At 41.4% G+C, this 11055-nt stretch overlaps 1 protein-coding gene across 1 annotated transcript; it reads right to left on the bottom strand.

Moving 5' to 3' along the window:
* Nucleotides 1-5794: 5794 nt before the first annotated feature.
* Nucleotides 5795-11049, bottom strand: LOC116378848 (eukaryotic translation initiation factor 2-alpha kinase 3-like). The gene is made up of 8 exons (XM_031840765.1): nt 10782-11049; nt 10508-10627; nt 10244-10396; nt 9443-9647; nt 8622-8765; nt 8147-8245; nt 7783-7845; nt 5795-7576 (listed from the first exon to the last, which is right to left on the bottom strand). The coding sequence occupies exons 1-8, from the start codon at nt 10817-10819 to the stop codon at nt 7460-7462; spliced, it is 939 nt and encodes a 312-aa protein (XP_031696625.1). The 5' UTR covers nt 10820-11049; the 3' UTR covers nt 5795-7459.
* Between the last annotated feature and the right edge of the window lie 6 nt (nt 11050-11055).

The following is an 11055-nucleotide window of genomic DNA, read 5'->3' as shown; positions in this document are numbered from 1 at the left end:
TCTTCATCAGAATAACTTTAGAGATGACTTTAAGATACATTAGAGTACACATATCTTACAGTTGAGAGAAACATCACTTAGATCAACAAGACAAACCGGGACAGGACTGTGAGAAGAAAAGGCAGAGAGGCGACCGTCGCCACAGACAATAGACTGCAGTGATAAACAACACCACCTAACCAAAGAAATCCTGTGATGTGAAAATATCATGTCTTCTATCTGAGAGGCCTACTCTCGAGAGACAGAGGGTGGTATTTTTGAGGAGTAAATATAAGAAGTGAGAATGAATATTGTAATATGTGGAGGAATATTTGGCTGACGTGGGGCAAAGTGTGTTGTCTCTGATTTACGGTGCATTTAATGTAGACCGGTTGTGATGAAATGAGTTTTATAGCGGAAAGACATGCTGTAGGTGTGAAGAAGATCTGATCTACTCTGCTGAATCAGACGGATTGGAGTGAGCAAGGTGTTTTTCTTTGAAATAGGAGCTCAGATACACAGCTCCGACTTGATTGTAATGGCTTGAAAGGAAAAGTGACGGCGGGCGTTTTTGTCCTATAATCTCTAGGGGGAAGAAAAAAACACTGCAAACTGTGTCTGGTGAAGCATGCTTCTGTAGTCTAACCTGACGCAGTCTGTCAAGAGTGCAATGTGAAAACAGTCAAACAATATTTTCTGCTGACTGTGGTCATAATGTAGATTTTAGTGTAGTTTTTTTTGCAAGGAAAATATCTATGTTAATGTAAATTTGACATCAGCAAGGATTTTAGAAATACTAAGATCATGAGTCCAAGTCCCACAACTCACTGTCGCCCTGGACACCAGACATAAAGTAGAAAGATTTTTATTTATTTATTTTTTCTTTCTATTAAGAATGTAAATTCCCAAACCCTCTTAAACCCCCAATTTCCCAGAAAAAGTGTAGAGGAGATGTGTTCATTGTCCCCAATGTTAGCTATGTCCCTGTTTGCTATATAGTTAAATGAATTGCAGCCTACTGTTACTTTAAAGGACCACAGCATTTTTTTGAACCAACTTCCTATAACTGGTGAATACATTCGCAAAAATGTCCTTTCAGGTCCAGAGTGTGATTTAGTGGCATCTAGCCAAGTCTGTAGGAGAACTACAGTTGCCTATGCAAAAACGCAGTGACCAAAATCTAGAACCAGTGTTTGGTTTGTCCGTTCTGGGCTACCGTAGCAAGATGGCGGTGCAACAATGCGCACACATATTTAGCTATGAACTCATTCTAAAGTAACAAAAACACAACAATTCTTAGTTTCAGGTGATTCTACACTAAATAATTCATACTTAACATTTTGTTGCTACACCCTGGAGACATTAAGTGTCAGCGTCTTAGCACTCTAGTGTAAAGCTGCCTGCCGCGTATAATAATTAGCAGCTAGAGTGAACCAAAACAGTAACTTTACGGGCTGTAAAATCAAAACACTGAGCTGAAACGATCTAAAAACGTCAGTGGTGATGTAAAGTTTCCGTGAGCTATCACTGGTATGGTCCTTTAAACAACACAGGCAGTGTTTCCTAAGCGGAGTGGACAGTGGCAGGATGTGGAGCTGAAGAGTTGGAAAGTCCAGAGTGAACAGCATGCAGTCATGCTTCAGTTAACTGGAGTCCACCAGAGGTTAAGTGGGAAATAACTTAATGACAGAAACTTCTGAAATATATGTACAGGCTGAGAAGATAACTACACACTATCTGACAACGCACGTGCATCCTCAACTGTTTGATGTCTGCTGGGGGCCGATAGTTTTGTCTTTGCAGCGAGGCCGCTTCCTAAAACACACAGAGCAGAACAAACCCTGGCTGCTGCTTTCTGCAGCGAGGCCTGCGCACGGAGTAATCGTTTGCTCCGACCCCTGGGACTCTGGGGGAGACACTCTGCTGCTGTGCTCCAGACTGGGGAGTCCATTTTACTCCGGGCTACATGGTCCAGGCCACCGTCTAGTGCGCTGCTTCAGTGCCCACACTGCTCTCAGAGGAAGTGACCTCAATACATCCAATAACCCTGCTCGCACAAGCGCGACAGCTGTGGAAGATTGGAAACATACCGGGGTTTCTTATCTTACACACGGCCAAAATGAGAGAGTAGATTGTTTTGGTGGTGTAAATGTCAAGGGAAGAATGATTCAAATGGCATCTTCAAAGAAAAAAAGAAGTATTCAGCTGCCAACTGTTATTGAGGAAGTTAGATAAAACTGAATCATAATAAATAGTATCACATATCACAACAAAACCGGGCACTCTTTTATCTTGGGCATGAAATGAAATACCAGTATCATGGTTCTCCATGCTGACTAAAACCAATAATATAAAATATAGATACAATTTCATTCCTTTTTCGTCCCGCTAGCTTAATGCGATATTCTCATATTCTTAATCAATTGATTATGATGTGACAGGAGACCACCCCCCCCCCCACTGAGGCCAATCACCAACTGGCTGACGACCTGAGTGCCTTCTACTGCAGGTTTGATAAGCCTACCCTCACACCCCCCACCTGCCCCATCAAACAACCATCTACACCCCCTGCCTCCTCCTCATCTCTCTCAACCGACCCCCCACCGGCACTGAGGATCTGCGAAGAGGATGTGAGTCAGCTCTTCCACAGACAGAAGACCAGGAAGGCACCAGGCCCAGACGGTGTGTCACCCTCCTGCCTGAAAGTATGTGCTGACCAGCTGGCCCCCATCTTCACACAGATCTTCAACCGATCACTGGAGCTGTGTGAAGTCCCCTCATGCTTCAAACGCTCCACGATCATCCCGGTCCCCAAGAAATCCTCCATCACATGATTAAATGACTACAGGCCCGTCGCCCTGACGTCTGTGGTCATGAAATCCTTTGAAAGACTGGTGTTGACCCATCTGAAGAACATCACAGGACCCCTGCTGGACCCCCTGCAGTTTGCCTACCGTGCAAACAGGTCGGTGGATGATGCAGTCAACATGGGACTGCATTACATGCTGCAACACCTCGACTCCCCAGGGTCATATGCAAGGGTTCTGTTTGTGGACTTCAGCTCCGCGTTCAACACCATCATCCCGGAGATACTCCAACCCAAACTCTCCCAGCTCACTGTGCCAGCCTCCACCTGTCAGTGGATCACAAACTTCCTGACTGACAGGACGCAGCAGGTGAGGCTGGGAAAAATCACATCCAGCACCCGGACTATCAACGACGGTGATGAGTCTGCGTACAGGCGGGAGGTTGAACAGCTGGTCCTCTGGTGTAGTCAGAACAACCTGGAGCTAAACAAGCTCAAAACTGTGGAGATGACAGTGGACTTCAGGAGGAGCCCCCCAACACTGCCCCCCCTCACCATACACAACAACAATGTATCCGCTGTGGAGACCTTCAGGTTTCTGGGATCCACAATCTCCCGGGACCTGAAGTGGGCTCCCAACATCGACACCATCCAGAAAAAGGCACAGCAGAGGTTGTACTTCCTGCGCCAGCTCAGGAAGTTCAACCTACCTCAGGAGCTGCTGATCCTGTTCTACTCAGCCATCATCCAGTCTGTTCTCTGCTCCTCTATCACTGTGTGGTTTGGATCGGCCACCAAACAGGACAGGAACAGACTGCAACGGATTGTCAGGTCTGCGGAGAGGATCATTGGTTCCAGCCTGCCCTCCATCCTGGACTTGTTCACCTCCAGAGTCAGGAAACGGGCAGGAAAGATCACTGCAGACCCTTCACACCCTGGACACAAGCTGTTCCAACTCCTCCCCTCTGGTAGGCGCTACAGGGCTCTGTACGCCAAAACCACCAGACACAGGAACAGCTTCTTTCCACTGTCCGTCACTCTCATGAACAATTAAATAAGTCATATTGCACTATTACCACCACTTATAATTCATGCCATTGTCTATAGGTTTTGTAACCATACTGAGCATTTTGAGTCAACAAGGAAAGCTCCAAATTACATCAGTAATTCAGAGGGACCTACTGGAGATCCTAATACAACTTCCAATGATCTGAAAGGAATATCAGGAGCAAGGTTCAAAATAATCTGTGGTCTCTACAGGCCTAACCAAGGACGGATAAAATTATCCTGAGTCTGAAATCTGCTAAATTCTGCAGCTATTTCCCTCCTTATAGCTGCTGTCACCACCAGAATTTTTTACAGCGAGTCGATGAGGTAGAGCATGACTGATAAAACAGAAATTAAACAGGTTATTCAATCTACATGAAGGCGGATCATCTGCCTATGGCCTCAATCCACAGGCACAAAGGCAAATTTCAGCTTTGCAGTGTGATAATTGAACACACTGAGCCACAGGAGCTGATTTGTGCTGATTATACGGGCCTCTGGGTCTGTGGGCACCACGGCCAGGTGATTGTGTGGGATCCTGCATTTGGCACTTGTTACTGTTGTTTTCCACAGAGATGCTAATCATCAAGCATGCGCCGGAGGCATGATTAAATATCACACAGCTCCCTCGGTTTTTGGCCCTCTCACTGTGAGTAAACCTTCCTCACCCACAGGCTGAGGTGGCCTGCAGTCTGCAGCAGGAACAGGCGGAGCTCCGCAGAGACACAGCTCCCCCTACAGGCCACACCGCAGAAGACAACAACAATCAGGCCAGTGTGCAAACTCTGTCGTTTTACATCAGCCCAAACTGAGCCTGGTCATTTCATTCAAATGTTTGGCTATTTGTTGGGGCAGTGGTAATTGAATTGTTGTTTCCAAAAACGTTGCTTGTTTTGTCTTAGTTATTACACTACAGTTGCCTTTATTTCTCCTGTTTCTCTCATAATGTTATATCAATCAAGACACAAAATCATCAACCAAACAGCGATCTTGGAAAATTGAGAATTCTGTGAAATAAATGGAGAAATAAATGAGGGGGCAAGACTGCCCTCGTGTGGTGTATTCAACTCTAAATGGACTTCATTTTTATATTTAATATTTTCTACTCTGTTATTTTTATTGCTTTACCTGTACCATAAATGCTGCTGTAGCGAAACAATTTCCCCTTGCGGGATTAATAAAGTAACTATCTATCTATCCATTTTGATCATGGTGAAAACTGTCAGTAATGACAAAATTTGCATGATGAGCATACTAAAATATATGCATATATGAAAAACATAGATGTATTTCTTCAGTCTACTTGTGTACTAACTGTACTCTAAAATGAAGCTTGCAAACACACGTTGACCCATGGCTGTAGTGTTACTGTGAAAGTAGTATTTCATCTTATTTTTAATTATACTAGAAAATGCAAATTACCTTTATTATCCTCCCATAACGAAAGATTGACTGGGGTCATATGTGATACAAAGTTTAAATGTCATATGGCACCTTTTAAGAAATTCACATCACCTGGACTGGAGTCAATTTTACATTATTAGCAACAAGCTTCTGGAAACTTATTAATGTGTGATTTGACAGAGTTTATGTTTAATTAGGACTTGTATTATTTCTGTACAGTCTAACACATAATCTCTCGCTCTAAGCTATGAAAGGAGTTCTGCTGGAGCGACATCCTTCTTTTTATATTCTGTTTTATCCCTTTTGTCAGAAACGGGAAATGGGCGAGTCAGAAAATGGGCAGATTTTAGGGGGTTTGGTACCTAAGACGTGTGTTGCACAGTAATGTCAGTAAAATGAAACAGGAAGCTTTTCAACAGAGGGACTGATAACATGTTTATATTTAAAAAGCATTAATCCAAACATCTGTTACATTATGATATAAAACAGATGCCCATGATTTTTATTTCTTTTGATAATCTGTGAGGGATCGAACTGGTAGGCATGAGGAGTCTCAGGTAGGTTTTCAAAAGGAAATGGATTTATTGACTCTAAAATTAAACAACATATCAACAAAATTAGCAATTCATTTCAGGACCCAAAAAGAGGTCAAGTAAACAGAACTTTACTCAGGTCAAGTCGATTTTATTTGTGTAGCCCAATATCACAAATCACACATTTGCCTCAGAGGTCTTTACAATCTGTACAACTATGACACCAGACTGCCTACAGAGCTAAAAGGTTATTTTATTTACCAATTTCGACAACAGGTACAACAGGATGACTTGAATACTGTTAGCGAGGACATTTGCAACAGTCATTTTTAGGATTTATCTGATAACCCATTAGCAAGATAAAACTTACAATCACAATCGTCTTTATTGGCCAAGTATGTTGACACATGTGAAACCGTTCTGTAAACCGTAAACAGCATACAAATAGTGCAAAGCATTGGAGAATTCATAAAGTGATTAAAATTGTAACAAAAAGAAGAAAAAATGATTTTCCTTACATATCTTGCTACGTATATTTTTTGCCGATGGTAACCAATATTTTATTTTAAAACTTAACCTATTCAATACTGTAAGAGCCATATGAGACTTGACAATATGTCTTAAGTGATTTGTGTAACAAACGTGGAAATGCTCCTTTAGTTGCGTTACTGACTACGTCACAGCCAACAGCCCTCAGTTGAGGTTAATCAGTCTGCGGAGCAACATAGTTTTTTGACCGTTGTGCTAACGCTGTTAAAAGTTGAGCAAAGAATGTTTCTTGTACCTTTATTTTGTTGAGTAAACCTTTTTAAATGAAGCTACTGCCTCTGAAGAATCATCACGCATCAAGCTTATTGCCAAACACAGACTGTAACAGTAGTGGTAATGCGGACGGAGGGAAGATTGCTGCTCCAAATACAAAGCAAAGGCTGTAATGTGACACCACTTTAAATACATTTGGTGATTTCCCATATGGAAAAAAAATGTAAAATCTGGACACAGAAGGCACATGATTAGTTAAAAACAAAAGCTAGACGGATGTGAATGAATGTAAGTTACTTTTTCATGATAAAAATTATTAATTCATGTTTCGTCCCGATTATGAATCTCATAAAATGAGGTCCCCTTTTTAAGTTGCTCCTTACTTGCATAGTTAATGGTTTGACCTCATGCCTGCATGTTCAAGTGTCCTTGAGCTAAACACAGGACATACAGTAGGTGTGTGAGGGAATGCCAACTCATCAAATACCAACGCCTAATCAGTCGCCCGAAGCTTCAAACCATGACGCTCTAGGCACCTCTTAAGTGTCAGTTTTGGACGAGGCAGAGACAAATCACTTTTCACGCAGTAGAGTCTCTTCAAAATAAACATTTGTCTTCACAGGAAGTTAGGTTTATGCAACAAAACTACATAAGTTCATGAAAAGAGTGTGTTTGACGTTAACTGGACTGACTAAAGACGAAATGTCAACATTTAGGTTTTCACGAACAGCGTTCTCCTGGACCTTGCGAAGCGCTTCGTTCTGATCTCATCTTAAAGCGCTATATAAGTGCAGTACGATAACCATTTACCCACACATATTAATAACACCATATTTATAACAGTAGATGAAATCATTTCATAAAATCCCAGACACCAGAACAGAGAGATTTCCATACACTCCTAAGTGATCACAATTCCTTGTGATAATCAGATAGTTGCGTTTTCCTGGGGCGTTGTTGCACAATTTTCCAGCTCTGCCTTCACTTTACTTGCCTCCGGTCGCTCTTCTGGCTTCTCCCGCAGCATTGACTTAATGATTTGCCCCTGCAAAAAAAACAACGTCTACTGATATCTTTGTACCAACAATAATAAATGCTGTCATACTGCTGAAGAAAACTGATTTTTTCTCAAAACACTGTCATATGTTCTGCTTTATATTTAACAGCAGCAGTCCTGTTTTGACTCCTCAACCGTTGTCTGTCTCATGTGGCAAGTAAGTCATTAAGGATAACAAGAACATTGTAATCTACCTCTTGGGGAAAAGTCCGTAAAAACTCTATGGGGAGCTTCTGGCGTCTGGCACCCTTCAAAACCTGGTATTCATGAAGTGATAAGAGAAAAAAAAAATGTTAGTTAATAATAATTCAAATTATAGTCCGTTGAATGTTACAAATAAATACAGGAAAAACTATAAATGGCAGATTAAAAGATGAACAATAAAGATCCATCGTATCTGCTTTCTACAGTGCAGTGTGTTTGCTACACACTACATACTGAAAATAAATCAATGACTGGTGTAAACTTAGCCTATAGACATAGGCCTACATAATATGGTCCATTTCCAAACTTTAATAGTAACACACAATGTTAACGCTCTGCTTATGAAAGACTCACATCTCCTCTTTCGTGGCCAGAAGAGACTTTCCAAAAGAGTTCCAAGTAGATCAACCCCAAAGCAAATATGTCCACTTTACGGTCATAGTTCCTCTTACACTTTATGATAGAAGGAAAACACAGCATTGACAAAAGGCACTTCAGCTGTTCAATGTTATCATTTCATTATTCATCATGAAAGATTAACTAGTTATGCTCACGAGGCAAATTAAGTTTCTGCTTTCAGCCCAGTTTTAACTGCTTCAATTTTAACTTGAATTTTAAAATGGTATAAAATGTAGGTATGTGGGTATGTGGGTGTGAAGCCCCAGTCCTCTGTAGATCCATATCGAGCTACATTCTAAGCCCGCCCACTTTTTACAGTCAATCAAATGCAAAAGAATCCCTCTCGTAAATATACGCAGCTCAAATATTCCATTTCACCGGGACTTTAAAGCAATAATACAACAGAATTCAAAGTGAAAGACCATCTCACTTGTTCAGGAGCCATGTAAGATCTGGTTCCACGGTCCTCTGTTCTGTCAATCAAAGCATCGTCGTCATCGTCATCATCTCGGGTGACCAGACCAAAGTCCCCAATCTTCACTTCTCCACCCAGACCAAACAGGATGTTATCAGGCTTACCAATGAAACGAAAAACACAAATTGAAACAAATAAAAGACAACAAATAAAAAAACTTACCTCTGTTTGAAACCAGCATTGAATCTTAACAGTCAGCCTGATTGATCCTTCATCCTTCACCCATCCTAGACCTTATTCCTTATTCTTGCTAATTCTTATTTGTTCATTTTATAATTATTCATTTGAAAGTATGTTCCAAGGTTTCAAAACCTGATGGTCTAAATTCTGTTGAAAGTTTCCTCCATCCTACCAGGAATAATAATCAGGCGGTAGAATTAACAGATGACCAGACTTTTAACATAATGAGTATAGAAATAATAGATAGACGTCACAAACATTTACAAGGCAGAAACATATTAGTTAAGCAAATTGTTATTGGTTTAACTTCAACATCCTGCCTGAATGAAAGACCTCGTCAATGAAAGCCACCACCTGACTCTGTACCAGTGAACACCAGACCAATATACTGGTTCTATGTTATCCGCCCTCTGACCAGTTTCACTACCGTCTTACACCAGGATCAGTCTCAGGGTGCTGGCTGGGCCTCGTAGAGGTAAACTGGACGACATATTAAAATGCTTATACACCTAAAGTTACATACAGGTAGAGTCTAGACTTAAACATACATAACTGGGTATTTTGCTCACTGTGAACACTGCAAAGTCTGGTCTCACCTTAAGGTCCCTGTGGACGTGCTTCTTGGAGTGAATATATTCGACTCCACCGACTAGTTGCTGAGCAATGCTGAGACCTTCTTCTTGTCTCTCGGAGTCTTGCAGAGACTCAGTGTTCTTCTCATCAATCCAAGCTTTAAGTGTTCTGGTGTCGCATAACTCCAACTGAATAAAGAGGTACTTTGCCGATGGATTATCTGCAGACCTACAAAAGAAAGGAGAAAAAAAAATGTAATTACGCTCCTTCAAAGTGGCAACAGATTTGGCAACAAATTTTCATTAAGTAAATGTTGATTGCACAATGTGATGGCTATAGAAAAATGACACCATCCGCATTTAGATTGGTTCCCTATAAGCCTCGACAAATTCTGTCTGCCACCGGGTACGAGCTACAGGGAAACTCCTCCCGTCAAAACAAAAACAATTCAGTTGATGGAGGATGAAAAAGAGGCGAAGAGGTAAAAACAAACTGAGATAAAACAAGAGCGAACCTTGGACGAGCATTCGCTCAGCGGAGGGAGCTTCAGGACTTGAGAGGGTTACAAATTCAGTTGCCGTTCTTTCTACTAGACCAGTAAGTAACAAAACCTGCCTACTTGTTTATCCTACCGAGTGTTTTCCCCTGTCTCTATTATAGTCCTGTGTTGTTGGTAGCTGCTAGGCCCCGAGGAAGACGGAAGGCAATACGGTTTTCTTTGCACCAATAATACCACTTGGAAATGCCAGGGAGGGAAAAGTGGTCTGTTTCCATTTTAGCTTGAAATAAAAAGGTAAGACTAAAGGTAAGTGCATGGGACTCACTGGGAAGAGCTGTACCCAGCCCAACTGTCAGCTGAACTGTTCGTTGATTCAGAATTCCCCTGGTATTCTGAATCCTCCATCCAAGATGTGTAGTATCTGACGATATTCTGGTGGAGGAGGTCTGATAATGTCCCCACCTCCCGAAGAGCTTTCCTGATCCAAAAGAGAATAGAAAAAAAGAATCATTAACAAAGTACTTAGCAGGAATAAAATACTACTAAATACGGCACAATGCACACTGGAGCCGTACGACTGTATACTTACTCTTCACAGCAGACAATCTTTACAGCATAAAACCTCCCCACCAGTTTATCTCTTGCTTTGAAAACACGACCAAAGGATCCGCTGCCAAGACACTCCATGGGAACAAAGTCTGACGTAAACCTGTTGAGAGTAACGCTATTCTTTCAGCAACAGGTAAAAAAACAAAACATAATAATGTCTTCTTGATTGTATATCAATTATTGTGAGAGAAGTTTGACATCATATCAGAATATAAAACACATGCTACAGTGCAAATTAATGTTGTTCTTCATACCGTGACTGGATGGACGTCTCATTCTGACATTTCCCCATTTTCTGGTCTTTGACAGCATCCTTAGAGAATAAAAGTATAAATGGATTTAAAATATTGAACCCGCTCTGATTATTAAGTTGTATACTTTTTAAGACCTAGGACATACAACGTGTCCTTTGTTACATCAAAACAGCCAAGTAGCATGTAGTCTTTTGGAGTGACTCTTCATAGGTGGTGTGAGATCACAAATTGCATTTACAGAAATTTGATTTTTCTATTTACTATCACAGCTTTT

This window comes from Anarrhichthys ocellatus, unplaced genomic scaffold (genome assembly GCF_004355925.1).
Source record: "Anarrhichthys ocellatus isolate YVR2014 unplaced genomic scaffold, GSC_Weel_1.0 scaffold3, whole genome shotgun sequence".
Taxonomy (NCBI): domain Eukaryota; kingdom Metazoa; phylum Chordata; class Actinopteri; order Perciformes; family Anarhichadidae; genus Anarrhichthys; species Anarrhichthys ocellatus.
The sequence above is the reverse complement of the archived record's forward strand: the minus strand, read 5'-3'. Positions and strand labels throughout refer to the sequence as shown.

What these genes read in the sequence shown, in the direction of transcription:
- LOC116378848 (XM_031840765.1), bottom strand. Translation starts at nt 10,819, where the DNA reads ATGGGGAAATGTCAGAATGAGACGTCCATCCAGTCACG. An exon ending in GCTGGGTACAGCTCTTCCCA is followed by an intron (nt 9,648 to 10,243) that starts GTGAGTCCCATG and finishes TTTCTTTTGTAG; the next exon opens with GTCTGCAGATAATCCATCGG. An exon ending in ACGTCCACAGGGACCTTAAG is followed by an intron (nt 8,766 to 9,442) that starts GTGAGACCAGAC and finishes TTCATTGGTAAG; the next exon opens with CCTGATAACATCCTGTTTGG.